Here is a 16,697-nt window from a genome sequence, read left to right on the forward strand (position 1 = left end):
CTTATAAGATTATCAATGTTTTATTTATGTTTTAAATTGGTTTTAATTGTCTTAAATGTTCTTTTGGCTCAGGGAGTGCTGTCTAAATTGTGTTAGATTGTTGTCTGACCCTCAATATAATGTCAATAAAGCTGCTATTAGTTGTAATCACAAGTTGGAATTTCTGAGTTCCCAGGTGGTGGAAAGTTGGACGAACCTCACCAGAACAACCTAGAAATCCAACTTGGCTGCTCCAAGCATCAACAGTGTGACAGTTTGTAGTTTCATCCTGTTTATGAGCCTTTCTGTCTTCTTTGTGTCTCATTAAATCAGTCATACACACAGCACCGTCCGACTTCTATCTGTGGATGCGTTGTTGTTGTTGTTGGCAAATGTGTTTTTATCACCATCGATGTCTTATCTGGCTAGAACTAGTTTCTGACTTATTGAACTGGAATGACTCACACTCGGGTGCGACGTCATTCCCGGCTCCGATTTCCAAACTTCTGAGGTAAAAGGAATGTGTAATAAAGGGACTATCTTATCTCATCTTATCTTTTCCATCTCTAAACAAAGACACATGAACTCTTTTGGGGCAAACTGCAACGCGTTAAAGTATTGCATCAAGCGATGAGACACACAATGAGATCAGCTGTTCTGATTTGATACTAAACGCTCTAAATATTAAAAAAGTGAACATTGATTTTAAACCATTTAAATTTCAATAGATCTAAAAGATAAAGTCAAGAGAGGAAAAAAGGTAAAGTTGTGGACTCTGAATCGCACTTTTGTTCATAATACCACACCGAGCAGGAGATAAAAGTGCCAATAAAACATCCCAAAACCAACATTATTAGCTTTGGTTTAATAAATCGAATCACCAGTCTGAACTCACCAGAACTTGGATTCCCTCTTTCACCACCAGGGTGGCGTCGTAGGTGGCCTCACAAACTCTCACGACGGTGGTGACTCCGTATTTCTTCAGCTCCTGAAATTGCAGCATTTATTAGAACAAAAAAACCCAATCAGCTTTAATCCTTCAACATGTTTCTTCTAACTTAGTTTCTGTCGTTCACCTCAAACTTTGCCTCAATATAATTTTATCTTTAGTTAAAATGTGTTTTGAGACGCTCTCCTACGTTTAATTATCTCCTTATTATTCAAAATACTGAAGAAACTATATCTTTATCCTTAAACCAGCTACTTTAAATGAAATCTGACTAAATTAAGAACATTTTTTAACCAAGCGACCAAACGACGCTCACCTCAATGAACTTGTTCAGGGTGGCGTTGGTGGGATTGTGGGTGATGAGGAACCTCATGTTTTTGTAGGTGATCTCCACGGGGGCCGGTCTGTTCATACGAGCCATTGTGACAACGTTAAAAAAAATGAAAACTTAACGAGAAAAAAAAACAACTCCAAATGTCTTCCACAGAGTTAATAAAGAAAAAAAAACACTAATGTAAACACGTAGTTAAACCCGGAGGGAATGTCAAACTAAAAAGTCCGATGAGCTTCCAGACGCCCAGAAACAGAAATCCTTCGCTCTTTCTGCCGAGGTTGGCAAGACTAAAAAAAAAAATACGAAGGCTGCGACAGGAAATTTGGGAAAGTTGGCGACCAAAAAAAGGGGGGTGGACAAGCAGGAACAAAAAAAACAATAACTCAGAACCCTCTCCTTTGAATAAAACAAAAGAAAAGGAAGAAAAAAAAACAAGGCTGGTTCCACCTTGATTCGGGCCAGGCGGAAGCCGACGAGGGCAGTGTGCAGCGGGTGGAGTTACCCCATCCAGGCCGAGTTGTCGCTGGTTCTGGGAGGCGTCCCGGTCCTGCCAACTTTCAGGGTCCCTCCTCTGTGGCTCAAGTGCGTCGGATCGATGGCGAGTTTGGCTGTTCACTCGTCTGCATAGGCGGCAACGTGCTGAGCCTGGCAGTAGTCCCCACTGCCCTTCAGAAACTCCATAAATGTGTGACCCAGAACACCACAGAACTGCTGCAGGACACAGAGGGAGACATGAAGAAGAGAAAGAAGAGAGAAGAAAGAAGAAGAAGAAGAAGAGGCTTTTAAAAAAAACAGAAACTCGAGGACACAGAGAGCTTCTGTTGAGATTTCGTGCTCTTTAGTTTGAGATTCTTGCTTTAAAAAGCACGTTTTACCCTGAAAAAACTGCTGCTGGTGATTTCAGCTGCAAAACCAATAATAATACAATTGTCTAGTTCCTTGAATGTGAATATTTTTTAGTTTCTTCAGTTCTCTGTAGAGCCTTTCACACAAGCACTGCAACAAGGGTTGGGTATCAGTACTCGATACCTTTATCGACCGAAGTTAATCGATACCAAACATTCTCGAAACGTCTCCCGTCAAACGATATCTTTTTGCACCCAGATCTAGAAAATATGACTATTTGTATGGACTTGATCACAGCCAATCAACACAAGTGTTCTTGGGTTTAATGCAACATGTGATTGGTCCACTGAAGTCGTGGTGAATTTGAGTTAGCGCACTTAGAAGTTCAGCAACCAAGATGCCTCCTAAACACTCTAAAGTGAGTCTACACTACAACACCTGTTACACTGGATAAAACACAGAGCTCTACATGTGTGATGGGTTTCTAATGAAGTACTCAGTTGTACTTGGATTGGTTCAGATATTGTAATTTTTGAGACGATACCCAGTCCGAACTGCAACCCTAAAAGTTTACAGACATTACCCAGAGGAGCTGTGTGTGTGAAGCCAAATGTCAGAATTGGTTGAACCAGACATGAAACAGACTTTACGCTTCCTGAAACAAAGTCCATGTAATGTTTGATTGAGACCATGTGTGAATACAGCAGGTAATGTTCTGGAGAATGGCTGGTGAGGTTTCTATCGTGCGGCTGATGCTGGATAAATGCAGCGCTGAATGGTTTCGACTGGACCTGAACACTCTGCTGTGAAGCTTGTGCTAATGGGAGAGGACTTCCTGTAATTTTTCAGAAAATAGGCCATTTTATTTTTTGGTGAAAGAAAGTAAAGGATAATGTTGTGAAATATGTGGAGCAGAGTTGAGCTATCGGACAAAAAGCTGCTGTCTGCTGTGACTGTTACTAAGGGAGACGGACCTGACGCTAATCACCAAACTAGTACGTCAACGTTTATAACGGCTCCTCGAAAGTTTGACGAAAGTCTCAGAGAGAAAACTAAAGTTTATGACGGGTAGAAAAATAATCCATGCTGTTATATTTTTAGTGCTGTAAACCTGTAAGATTTGCTCTTTTAATGAATGTGTTTCTGTAAAGAAATGAAGGCTGATTATCATTTAAATAAATACAAGTTTGCACAGTTAAAGCTTGTTTGTTATGAATATTGAAAGTTAACTTTGGACACATTACCTATGTAACCCTAATGAATGTCGGCATGCACCAAACATTTGGTTATTCGTCAGTTATACCCACGGGTTAGTTGACCATAACAAAACATCCCTACTTTATACATGTGTAGAGTGTAGTTGAGTTTATTGACTGAAATAAATTCAATGTAGGAATAATTACTCTCTCTTTTCTTCTTTCCAGTGACCCGATTGGGCAGGGGAGGTTAACTAAAACCTGAGAGTTAGACCTTAAGTTACCTCACTAAAACCAGATCCTGCTTCATAGACACTAATGCTAAATATTGGGTTTTAATTGACTGACGTTAAGGTCGAGTTATTAAAAAATACGGCACATTTACTCATTAGGAGGATTTATTCTTTGTAAAGGATTATATATGAAAAGACATTAGACTGTTAATCCGGCATGTTGGACATTTTACTGAACAAAGGATTATAACTGAAAACACAACAGCAGATTCAACAATAACCACAACCATCATTTCACTTCACTTTAGTTTCTGTCCCCATTTTAAACTGCTCATATTCAACTTCTAATCTTCTCTGTAGTTGACTTTTCAGTAATGTGTATCACACACACACCCCAAACTCTCCATCAGGAGATCTTTTACAGCCCAATATTGGCTTTGATACTTGCGTCTCTCATTTCATAACCAAACCTCAGTGGATCATTTCCAGATCTGCTTTTTTTTTTTTTACACCAAAATGTCGACCAAAAAGCAGAACAGCCATTTCACAAGTTGGGTGTTACGATACAAAGAAGATAAAACTTTCAAAACCAGCCACTGTCCATTTATACCAGACATAAAAATACACAAATACATTGAAATTAGGCCTTAAAGAACAACACCAACTTTTCTTCCCCAGACAAAGGACATGAAATCAAGTTATTGTCATGTGTTAGTTTGTGTATCTGGTGTCTCATGTTATTTGAATCATCAATTAATTAGACAATTATTTTGAGTTGGCAGGAAATTTGTGGAAGCACTTTGATTATTTCCACCATGGCTCAAAGAAATGCCGAAAAACACACAGCCACATATTCAGTTTACTGCCATGTATTACACACAAAAGCAGTAATACTTCAAATGTGAAGAGCTAGAACCAGAGCAGCAATGATTAGTCGACTGATTGAAAAATAACAGGAATCTATCGTGATAAGCAAAAAGCCCCAAAATAACTAGTTTCAACTTCTCACATGTGGTGATTTAATGCTTTTCTTTGTCACACATGACAGTAAAGCGAACATTTGGGGGGTTTTCACTGTTGGTTGGACAACACCGAGACATTTAAAGACACTAGGAAACAATAAATGGAATTTCCCCCCATATTTTCTGGACAAACTGATAGAAGACACTTCCTCACACTTAGAGATCTACGCTGAGTTTTAGTTTATTATGAGTTTTCAGACCTTCATCAAAGCACACAACGTTTTACAGACAAAATGATGAATCGAGAACATAGTCAGCTGAGTAATTAATAGTGAAATCATTAGTTCATTGTTTGGCTGCAACCTGAGAATTATTAATGTGGCTGATCATTGAAAAGCGACTGGAAACTATTATTTGATGATCAAAAACAGTTGTCGTTTGACTAATTGATTAATTAATTAATCAATGCAGCTCTTATCTGATATGATGCTGATCTATCTTCTTCACAGTTTGAGCCAAGCTGTGATGTGCAATCACCAAGCTGAGCATGTAAAGACGTGGGGTGTTTTTTTGTCGAGATGACGACATGATGATTCACAGGAAGGCAACAAGAAAGGAAGAGAAAAAAAAGAGAAAAAAAAAGGGAAAATGAACTCTACCTTGCCGTGTGTTACATGAACTTGCACTGCAGCACTGTGTAATTTCCTTACAAATGGCTGCCAGTGTACAATAGGAAGGATGTGTCTTTTTTTTATTTTTATGACAGCTCGGTCATATATCTGTTGAAGCTCAACATGAGGCCTTCAAGCTGAGGGGCTTTAACATATCCACCCTGTTATTATCATCACCACCATCACCATCTTCATCATCATCATCATCATCACAATAAATCTGACTCATAAATGGTTTCACTGCTTTTTTTTAAACTGTGTATTAAAGAGTGTAATAATACCTGAAGGCTCACTTAGTAGAGGAAGGGGGGGGGGTGTTTCTCACCAGCTTTATGCTCCACATACTAAAAAAAAACTAAGCTGTTAAAGTATGCTTTGTTAATCCGGCTGTGCTGAGAAAAAAAAAAGCACAAAAATATTGAAAAGCTCTTTAAAAGCAAGCAATTAAATGGCTTAAAGAGGGAGGTGATGTAAGGAAAGGAGGGAGGTGGACGAAAAAAAGAAGCTTGATATATAAAAATGTATAAATAGTCTTTATAAACAGAAGACATGTTGTTGCATTGCATTACAAGGCTGTAAAGTGTCCTTTGTGTGAGCAGACTGGGCGCCATCATATAGCAGCATTAGAGGCCTATAGGCAGCGTTAGGAGCAGCTTGTGAGGATGTGACTTACTAAATAGGTTGCACATTGCTTTCCTGTGACAAAACACGACGCCTCTTTACATGCAACAGACTGCTAGTTCATGTCGCAAAACACACACCCAATGTCATTTCTTAATTTGCTTGTTTTGTATTTTTAAAAAGGGCGATTTTAATCCGAGAGGAAGTTCCCGAGCTGCGCAGCCGTCAGCCAAAGCTTCCTCACCGTGACAAGCGCTTCACCCAAACCCGACAATACGCTTTAAATGCATGAAAACAAAGGAGAAATACACCTAAAGTCGGCTAGTTCAGTAGTTAAAGAGTTAAATGACATGTTAAAAAGGAAGAGTCATGGTGATATGAAGCCGGGTTTGTGCAGAGCAGGCCGTGATTTCCACAGAAGAAGAAAAAAGGCCAGCTGGTAACGATTTAAAACTACAACACACAAGCTGAAGAAGGAGGAAGAGACAACAAGAAACAGACACAAAATGGCAGCAGACGACATTAACAATAATATGTCACTTACTGGGATATGCTTACTCATTGAAGATTGTAGCTTAATCATACAGCCGGTCCCTAGAAAAAGGTAAAGATATGAATCGGTTCTCCACCATACAGTCCGGTGCTGTTTCTCCGAGCGGAGCCGAAGTCTCCCGAACTGTCGGCACGAAGAGGCGCCGCATCCTGTCAAGACTTTCAAAGTAAAACACACGTATCTGTCTATTCTATAAGACGTGCTTAAATCCTAACACTGCAGCAAAACTACTAATACTGCAATGTACAAAAAACCCTCCATTACAAGTCAAAATCATGCATGAAAAATCCCACTTTCGTAAAAATATATTTGTGCTATCATCTTGGTGTAGTTAAAGTATTGCAGTAAAAGTACATCAATATTATTATCTTGATGTAAAGCATTACAGTAAAAGTACTGCAGTATTATGAGTGATGTAGTATGCAGTATTACAGTAAAAGTACTGCAGTATTATGAGTGATGTAGTATGCAGTATTACAGTAAAAGTGATATATTATTATATATGACATCATTAGATTATTAATAGTGAAGCATCAGTGTTAGAGCAGCATGTTACTTTTGTAGCTGCTGGAGGTGGAGCTAGTTTATACTACTTTATATACAGTTAGCTAGTTTATACTACTTTATATACAGTTAGCTAGTTTATACTACTTTATATACGGTTAGCTAGTTTATACTACTTTATATACAGTTAGCTAGTTTACACTACTTTATATACAGTTAGCTAGTTTATACTACTTTATATACAGATAGCTAGTTTATACTACTTTATATACAGGTAGCTAGTTTACACTACTTTATATACAGTTAGCTAGTTTACACTACTTTATATACAGTTAGCTAGTTTATACTACTTTATATACAGTTAGCTAGTTCACACTACTTTATATACAGTTAGCTAGTTTACACTACTTTATATACAGTTAGCTAGTTTACACTACTTTATATACAGTTAGCTAGTTTACACTACTTTATATACAGTTAGCTAGTTTACATTACTTTATATACAGTTAGCTAGTTTATACTACTTTATATACAGTTAGCTAGTTCACACTACTTTATATACAGTTAGCTAGTTTATACTACTTTATATACAGTTAGCTAATTTACACTACTTTATACACAGTTAGCTAGTTTATACTACTTTATATACAGTTAGCTAGTTTAGTCCAGTGGTTCCCAACCTTGGGGTGGGGCCCCTCCAAAGGGTCAGCAGATAAATGTGAGGGCTGCTGAGATGATTAATGCGAGAAGAAAGAAGAAAAAACAAAGTTCTGATACACAAATGTGTTTTCAGTTTTTGGACTTTTTCTCTAATCTTTGATTTTTGCTGAAATGTTGGATCATTTGAACATTTATTGAAATGAAACCATGTGAGAAGTTTAGAGGGAAAATCACTATTGCTACGGGTTGCTTTGAAAAAGAGAGACAACAAGAAGAAGACTTTTATAGCTGTTAAATAAACACGCAAACATGTATTCCTCCCTCATTTTTGACAGATTTTAAAAACATCATCCCATTTTGAGGCCATTATGGTACATAACATATTGCTGTGTTAAAGGTAAAACGCTCTTTTTAAACCGGTATCTCCAGAGTGTTAATCCTTCTATCATCAGTCTGTTTCGTTCTTACCTTGAACTGCACACACTTTCTGTCCAACCTGTTTTTTTAGGTTACAGGTGAATTGTCTAAAACCACAGAGATACATATGAACGCAAAGTGTTCTCATATCAGCAGCATGTTGAGCACAGAGTACAGAACTTAACTAAGAAACACTGAGAGCAAAGATTGATCCTTATCCAATGGAAAATGTCCTCATCCTCACAGCTGGACTCAGTGGATACAGGAGGTGATGCAGTATTTATAATTTTAGAAACCAAGATTCACGATATGTGGCTCGGATACATTTGTGAGAATTTTGCAACCTTTTCTAGATTACACTAGGGCTAAGCGTCCAACCCTCCCACCTTTAACTTTATGAAATAAATAACACTTATTGTCTTGTATCTATTTCCCATCTCAATGGAGTAGACTTTTACTTTGTGTAACTTCCTGTTTTCTTGATCATTTTTCTTTTTGTATGTTGTATGTTTCTATTGTGTGGCTGTTTTATATGTTGAAGAAAGCCAATAAAACATACAAAAATAGAAAAATAGAAATACTGAGAGCAGAAACAGTCAAACGTATTTCCTCTCAGCAATACTATAACATATATTTACATGTATCTGTCTTTTATATGTAGTTCTATGTATTTTCATATATTTTTATTTTCTTTATTCCTCACCGATTTCTTTGTTGCAGTGGATGACGCACATTCAAGCGTTATTTTGAAGGGAAAGTTGATTAACTTCCGGCGTTTTCTACATGAAATTGAGTGTAACTTGACGCAGCTCTTGAAACCCCACCCTGAAAATGTGAGGTGTTGTGTCCAGACTTCTCCCTGCCTCCATGCTGCTGCTGCTGCTGCACAGGTCAGGTGGTGACTGCTGCTGCTGCTGCTTCTCCTCCTGGGAAACACGTGGAGAGAAACCGCTAGAAAACACCTCAAATCATACAGATATGACCAAAATATGAACCAAACCAGCTGTTATTACACCTATAGAGATTATTCGTCTATCAGTCACTGCGTCCACGTTAGCTAATCACATTGGAAATAAAGAAATTATGAGAAAGGAGTTGCATTGTTCACAGTTTAAAGGGACAGTTCGCCCCCAAAAAGGAAGCAATCTTATTTACCCCCTAGTGGTATCTAGGCATGCATGCACCCTGAGTAAAGGGGACACTGCTTTGGGAAAGACACAATGCTGTTAAGTTGTTCAGATGCCATTTTTAAATGGTTCTGTCAATGGGCGGAGACCAAATGGATAAACTCTTCTATATGTGGTTTTATAGTGTTATATATATTTTTATATCATGGTAAAATAATGATTCAGAAACAGTTAAAACAATGAAAATAATAATATAAATTAAGATAAATAAACACAAATAATCAACAAATACATAAAACCAAATACACACAAAATAATAAAATACATAAGTAATAGATTCAATCAAATACAAATATATAAATAATATATATAAACCACATAAGAATAAATGTTTGCTTTGGATATTACAGCAAATTAAATACCTGATAAATCCAAGTTCATCCAAAATCCAAAATGCTTTCATCAAGCATTGATGCGTATTGATCTGTATTACTGCACACACTGGCTCACTACACCTATAGATGATAAAGAGAAACCTTGGTAGAAAAAGGATGGGAACATATTTGACAGTAGATAAGTTTAAATCATCTCAAAGCATATATGATCAGAACAACCGTACTTTCAGCACTAAATCCACCTCCATGTTTATCAGATTATTGGAAGAAGGGTAGTGGTAGACTTCACTAGCAAATAAAACTAAAACTCACAGATAAAAACCACATGTGCATTTATGAGGGTTAAAGTTCTGTCATCTTTTGTTATGTCTTTAATGCCATTTGTAGCCTCTGTTTAGATTTAGGTTTACATTATTAACCAGTTCATATACTGAGAAGATATCAATCTGATTTCTGAGATGACTGAGTCCTAATTAAGTTCAATAAATCAGGTAATTTGGTCCTTAATTTTCTAGTCGTTCGAGTCTGATTCTGATTCATCTATGCTGAAGTCAGAGTTTTAAAAATTATCAGCAGCAGAACAACTGGAGAAAATAAAAAGAGTAAAGTAGCAGAACTAGTAGACTGCAGTAGTAATTGTAGTAATAGTTGTAATATAGCCTAAATGTAGTAGTAGAAGAGGTATAATCGTAGTAATAGTTGTAGTATAAATGTAGTAGTAGAACTAGAGGTATATCAACACTATTATCAGTAGCAACAGATGCAGAAGTAGTAACCATTGCTAAATAGAACAGTATGTATAAAAGCATTTAAGCAATTTGAAAACCCCAATTATGTTGGTAGGTCTTTTTAATAATGCAAACTTAAAGTGTTTATAAGTTGTAACGGCTTAATTAATATTTAATAAATCATTCATCAGTGAAGTGGTAACAGATTTTTATTATTTATTTATTTACAGGTCTTATATTTTTAAAACCCTTCTGAGACGTTTCCTGCAAAGAACCGTGTAATGTGTTACTAATTTTAGGTAAATAGAGGCCGTTTGAATTAAATCAAAATTATTACATATGTTAGATACATAACCTAGAGGTAAGCTGCGTATGCAAACAAGCACACAAATCAACTTATCAAATCAATAATAAGTTCATTAATTAGTTGATTTTAAATGGGCTTAAGCTTCTTTAATTTGAACCAAATTATTAGTTATTTCCAGAACAAGTTTTAAGATGTTAGGTAGAAGATTTTCAGACAGCTCCGACCTATAAAATGAAGTGTTATGAATCCCTCTGTCTGGTTTTTATCCTCCTCCAGCACAACCTGATTTGTCTTTCTCTCAAGTCCTTTAAATGATTAGGCAGACACTTCAAGAACTGGAACTGTTTTTTTGATAGTTGTCTATTTTATTTAATCTGTCTGCAAGTCAAGTTTCCCTTAGGGGATAATAAAAGCAACTGAACTGAACCTTAATGTTGATGGACAGCCTGTTATAAGGCCAACTGTAAGAGAAACCCATACTTTTACACCATTGAATAACACGTGTTTCTTTCTAATGACCCATCAAGTTGGATGAACAGACAAAGTTATGTAAAACAAATTGGAGGAGGTTAATCCAAATAACAACAAACCTAAAATATAACTTATTTAATGTTCATTATGCTTCAATAAAGCATTGATTAATGATTAATTAACTAATAATAAAGCCATTCATTTCAACACATAAACCTGATTTTAAAAGTTAATTCTTGACCTTCATTAACAGAGGAAGATTTTTTATAAGTGTGAAGATGTTGAAATGTTTGTTTTCACTGAGCATTTTAAGGACATTGTATCCCTGTTGGCTTAAAAAGTGAAATTGATCCTTGGATTGTTTTTGTCAACCACACAAATCCTGTTATCATGTGACTTTTCTAAGAAGGTACTGTCTTATTTGTACAATTATAGAAATACTGAAGCAAGAACTGAAATGAATGCAGAAAAAACAAAATTCTGCCTTCAAATATTTTTATTTCTTCTTCTTTAAGAAACATTTTGCAGATTTGAGAGCGATTTCACCCAAATGGCAGCTCTTTAATGCAGAGACCAACAATAACAGCAGCCATTGTCTGGTAGTTGTGCGTTTTCATCTCTCTGGAATAAATACTTTTGCTCCTATATCTTTCTGGAAACACAAACAGGGCTGCTGAGCTATGCAGTTTCACTTTGCAATGAGACAAAAGCGACTGTGAATGGTCCTCGCTGGCAGCCAATGAGCTCAAAGCAGCAGTGGTTCAGTGTCTACCAGCGGCCGGTGGATGCCAGTTTCCAGCCGGTTGCCTCTGGGTGTTGGGGGCAAAAAGAATTTTCTAATCTGTCACCATTGTACCAATTGTGTATAAAAATTAATGTGCGAGTTAGGCTCTGCCTTCACATGAAGGCTATCAAATTCCTAATCACAGTTCATGAAAGAGTTCAAACAAAGAAATGAATGACTCTGAAGATTTCAAGGTAACAATTCCACGTCTAACTTTTCAATTTGAGCTTTGTTTCAGCACAAAACTGTGAGTGGATACAGCAGCGTTGGCTCCAAATATATTGTTTTACTCAGCTTGTATTTTAATTTGACTTTCTTTGTGCCTTATTTTTATTCTCTATAATTTCAGATATAGTTTCTTTTCATGCACACTTGACCATCTCTTACCATTTTGGTGACATACATATTGTGTATTTTCCAGGAGGGCCAGAGTAGAAGCAAAGACCAAATAGACGGCACAGGGATGAGCCTGGGAAACAGGAAAGGAGTCAGGGTGACAGGGAGATATGCGCCTCCTGTGGACTGGAGCGGCAGAGAGGGGCCATCCATTGTTCATCCACCCCCCAGCACCCCCCTACCTCCAGACACCCCAACTGTGATCTCTATCGGCCCCCTGCCTCACAAGCCTCCAGAGCGAGTTGACGACCCCAGGATGGACGAACCTGCTGTTGGCGAGGAATGGAGCAGGGAGAAGGGCGTCTCCAGGCAGACCATGGAGGAGCTGAAGACCATCTTGAGGGACAGTCCTCTGCTCAACATCCAGGGAAGAGATGATGGGAAACCGGGGAGTCCTTATACATACCTCCATGGGAGCAGCAGTGGTGGTGGTGGTGGTGGTGGCCGACCTGATGGACGGCAGGACGATGGAAACCCACACAGGGCGTTCAGCACCTTCAAACCCAACTCTGACGCTTCCAGAAGGGGGCCCAGGTCCAGAGAGAGCACATCTATTCAGCTACCTTCCAGCAATGATTCATCCAGCTCATTCAGGGCTGATGCCAACACAAATAGGCAGCCTGGAGTTAGGACACACACATATGCAAGCAGCGGGTCCTGGGGCGAGACTGGAGCTTCTCATACAGGTTGGTGACGCTTTGGTGAAATTTATCCATGATATTAATAAACAGATTCCTTCTTTTACAAAGTTTAACTGACTCAGAGATAACTTTTCTTCTTGGAGGACCACCTGTCAAAAGATGCTGACTCACAGGACTCCAGCACAGCAGATTTGTCTCTGCCTAGTTCCTGTTTTAACTTAGATTTAACTGTTTTTTTGTTTTTTTTACTTCTACAAATTCATTGGTTACCACTTTCATTGCTTTTCAATTTGGAACAATATATATTTGTAGGGAATTTCATTGTTGCTCTCAGATGGGATTCAATTTCAGTATTGATTGGTTTTTATCTAACTTGAATAAAGGAGTGACTTGACACCACTGGAAATTTCTTTTTTGTCAAAATGGGATGACCAGTGTTTTGAAATCAGATTTTTCAATGGTATGTTTTTGCAGATATTTTAAACTTTCAAACTTTTTTCCACAGATAGCGATAACGAGAGTGTTGAGAGCTCTGGAAATCAGAGGTTCATATCAGCCATGGAGCAGATAAAGCAGCAGATAGCCCGAGAAAACATCAACTTCGTCCGCTTCGAGGCTACTGACCTCCATGGGGTGTCCAGGTCCAAGACAGTGCCTGTCCGCTTCTTCCATGTAATCACATCTATCTATCTATCTATCTATCTATCTATCTATCTATCTATCCATCTATCCATCCATCCATCCATCCATCCATCCATCCATTGTTGTATGCTTGTTTGACAGAATTGGATCATTTGAGTTTTGCAGGACAAAAAGTTTGAAATAGTAATTTTGGAAAATATCATTTTTTCCCTTTGTTTTCTTACCAAGCCTTAGATGAGAAGATCAATGTCACTCTCAGACAGTGGTAACAGTCTTCTCATTTAGCAAAATATGAATGTGTTTTTAAAATGTTAAGCTATTCCTTTTATGTAAATGTTACACCTGCAGGAGAAAGCGGTATATGGTATACCGATGCCAAGAAGCTACTTGGAGCTGACCTTAAGCCCTAAGAGCAACGAAGTGGACCACGCCAGCACTGCCAACTTCAGCAGCGATGTTCTTCTGATCCCTGATCTGTCGACCTTCAGGGTCCTACCCTGGGCAGAGCAGACAGCGCGGGTCATCTGCGACCCCTGTACAGTGACAGGAAGCCCCCTTCGCACTTCACCTCGCCTCATCGCCAAGCAGCTCCTCGGTCAGCTCCAAAGCATGGGGTTCTCCCTGCACTCCTCCTTCACCTATGAATGCTGTGTCCTGGGGGCACCAGACCGGATTGGACCAAAAACCCTGCTCTTCCCCGCCACCACCTTGCTGAGCAACCACGACCTCCCCTTCTTCCAGCAGCTGGTGGACAGCATGTACTGCATGGGTGCTGATATTGATAGCATTGCCTCCGCCAGTGGGCCCGGACAAATGGAGATCATCCTGAGGCCAGAATTTGGGATTGCTGCTGCAGATAGCGCCTTCACCTTCCGCACTGGCATCAAAGAAATGGCGCGTAAATACAGCTACATCGCCAGCTTCTTCACCGACGATGGTCTGTACAACGCTGGGGTGCTTGCTCACAGCCTGTGGGATGCCAATGGGCGCCGTAGTCTGTTCCACAGTGGAGAGAAGGCAGGTGAGATGTCTGATATTGGCAGGAAATGGCTGGCAGGGCTCCTCACCCACTCTGCTGCCCTGAGCTGCCTGATGTCGCCCGGCTTAGGCTGCCGGAGCCACATCGCTAAGACGATCAAAGACCCTAAACGGATGCTGTATGCCACCTGCGGCTGCAACGATAACAGCAGCTCCTTCAACATCAAATGCCACGGCGGGAGGGAGACTCACATTGACAACAAGCTGGGCTCAGCCATGGCCAACCCTTACATTGTGCTGGCAGCTACAGTGGCAGCAGGATTGGACGGTATCAGACGCAATCTGAATGTGGAGAGCGGTCTGACCAAAGCCCCCACTCAGCAGAAGGAATTTGCCATTCCTGTGAAGCTTGACGACGCTCTGGAGGCGTTGGCAGAAGATCACGTAATCCGCAGCACCCTCGGAGAGCCGTTTGTTCAGTATTTCATCGCTATGAAAAAGTTTGAGATTGAAACCCAAGAACTGGACGATGAGAGGAACAAGTGCCTGGAGTATTTCATCTAGAAATCTGATTTGTTCCATAGAATGTGAAAAACCACTTCCTCCTGCCAAACAAACAAAAGCCCGAAAAACACCTTTTTGAATACAAAAGCCTTTTTATTTTATATATCATGTTGATGCCTTATTACTATCATTATACAGACTGTAGATATTTTTCAGAGTCATTTCAAAATAAAGGTACAAATCGACCCTCATGTGCAAAGCAGTGTTGTGCAATTTTTTTGTTGCCGTGTGGATTTTCTGTTAATTACTTTCAAGAACAATACTGACAGTCGCTACACTTGTCTGAACATAAGTACATTCAGCCTATAAGAAAAATAAAGGACGTAGATTTGTCCAGTTAGAATCTATCCAGCCATTTTATTTTATGGTGTGTAATGACCATTTGAACCTCTTGGTGGTGCTAGTGCTTTCCTGTATTCTTTCAGAGTCTTTCCATTTTAATTCATTGAACCTCAGTTTAAAAGTTTGCCTGCTAAACCCTCCATGTCGTCACAGATTCACACAAGTAAAATTCTGCTTGTGGGAAACAAGACTTCTTTAAAAAGTGCATTATGTAAAATTTGGCCACCTGCATCAAACAAGTGGGGGCAGAATATCACCAGGAAGCACAGTCCCCACAGTCTTCACTTTCTATTATCAGTTTTGTTAAATTATTAAATAAAATTCTGGTCAAATATTACATAGTGCTCCTTTAATATTTAAACAGTTTTGCGTATGTAGGCTTACATTTACAGTATATATTTCAGATGTGAAAGTCTGTAGATGTATTTGTTGGAAAAATCACATTTTATTATCATATCACATATTGTCATATCAAATTTACATTTTGTCAGCACTTTGAGGACACAGATGTGAAGCCCCTAAAGTGCTTAGAAAATATTTTGAGCATTAATAATCCCACAACAACTAGTAAAACATCTGCTTATGAGCACCATGTGAAATGGTCAAAAACTCCACAGCTGAACACAATTCAAGATTATTGTATTTGATTATGTATTTTCATATTGCGTGGACTGACACTTAAATTAAAATTTAACTTAAACTTAATGTCCTGTAAATATGTGAAAAGTCACATATGAAAATATGGATTCATGAAAAAACACTTACTTTCCCCCATATTGTACTAATAAATGTGTGTTACTCTGGACAATCTGCAGACTCAAGAGTTCAAAGGAGCCACTTTTACTTCAGTAGAAAGCAGTTTAGCTGAAAATTGACCATAAAGTCAATAAGTCACATTAACTTTTATGATTTCTACATTACAGATACCTCATTAGTCCTGCTAAAATAGTTGGTTTGAAAGTTACATGTCCCTTTAGTCAAGGTGGTTGTACTCTCTTTTGTTTTATTAAACAACATTTTGCTATATTACAGAGACATGCTTCATACATGAACATCAGGATGATCAAAATCATCACAGAGACATCAGAGAGAAAATCACCGCTTATTAGAAAAGGTATATCTTACAAAAGTAGTTGGGCTAAGAATTAAAAAATAACACATTCAACATAAAGACATATTTTTTCTCTTCTATTTTTACATATACTTATATACAACTTATTTGTTTTCACAATAACATTGCGTTGGCAAACATGATTGATGCCTCACAATGGTTTTCTTCTCTAATGAATTAAACACTATATGGACACTTTGGTTAAAGCTATATTTTCTATTGTCAGCAGATCTCATGTGCAGCGTCAAACCAACAATAAACTGATCTTTATATAAGCACTGTGATA

The 16,697-nt window shown here is 38.3% G+C and overlaps 2 protein-coding genes across 2 annotated transcripts in view; one reads left to right on the top strand and one right to left on the bottom strand.

The window, feature by feature from the left end:
- ptp4a1 (protein tyrosine phosphatase 4A1) overlaps positions 1–1,376 on the bottom strand; it is a 4,931-nt gene extending 3,555 nt beyond the window's left edge. The window contains exons 1-2 of the mRNA XM_053335727.1: positions 1,245–1,376; positions 875–967 (exon numbers count right to left, since the gene is read on the bottom strand). Of these exons, the coding sequence (XP_053191702.1) occupies positions 875–967; positions 1,245–1,349 (198 nt within the window). The 5' untranslated portion in view covers positions 1,350–1,376. The remainder of the gene's footprint in view (positions 1–874; positions 968–1,244) is intronic.
- A 10,522-nt stretch (positions 1,377–11,898) lies between these two features.
- lgsn (lengsin, lens protein with glutamine synthetase domain) lies at positions 11,899–14,958 on the top strand. Its single transcript, XM_053335690.1, has 4 exons — positions 11,899–11,931; positions 12,159–12,819; positions 13,280–13,446; positions 13,765–14,958. The coding sequence occupies exons 1-4, from the start codon at positions 11,908–11,910 to the stop codon at positions 14,956–14,958; spliced, it is 2,046 nt and encodes a 681-aa protein (XP_053191665.1). The 5' UTR covers positions 11,899–11,907.
- Positions 14,959–16,697: the final 1,739 nt, after the last annotated feature.

The sequence above is a fragment of the Scomber japonicus genome, chromosome 2 (assembly GCF_027409825.1).
Source record: "Scomber japonicus isolate fScoJap1 chromosome 2, fScoJap1.pri, whole genome shotgun sequence".
NCBI classification, from domain to species: domain Eukaryota; kingdom Metazoa; phylum Chordata; class Actinopteri; order Scombriformes; family Scombridae; genus Scomber; species Scomber japonicus.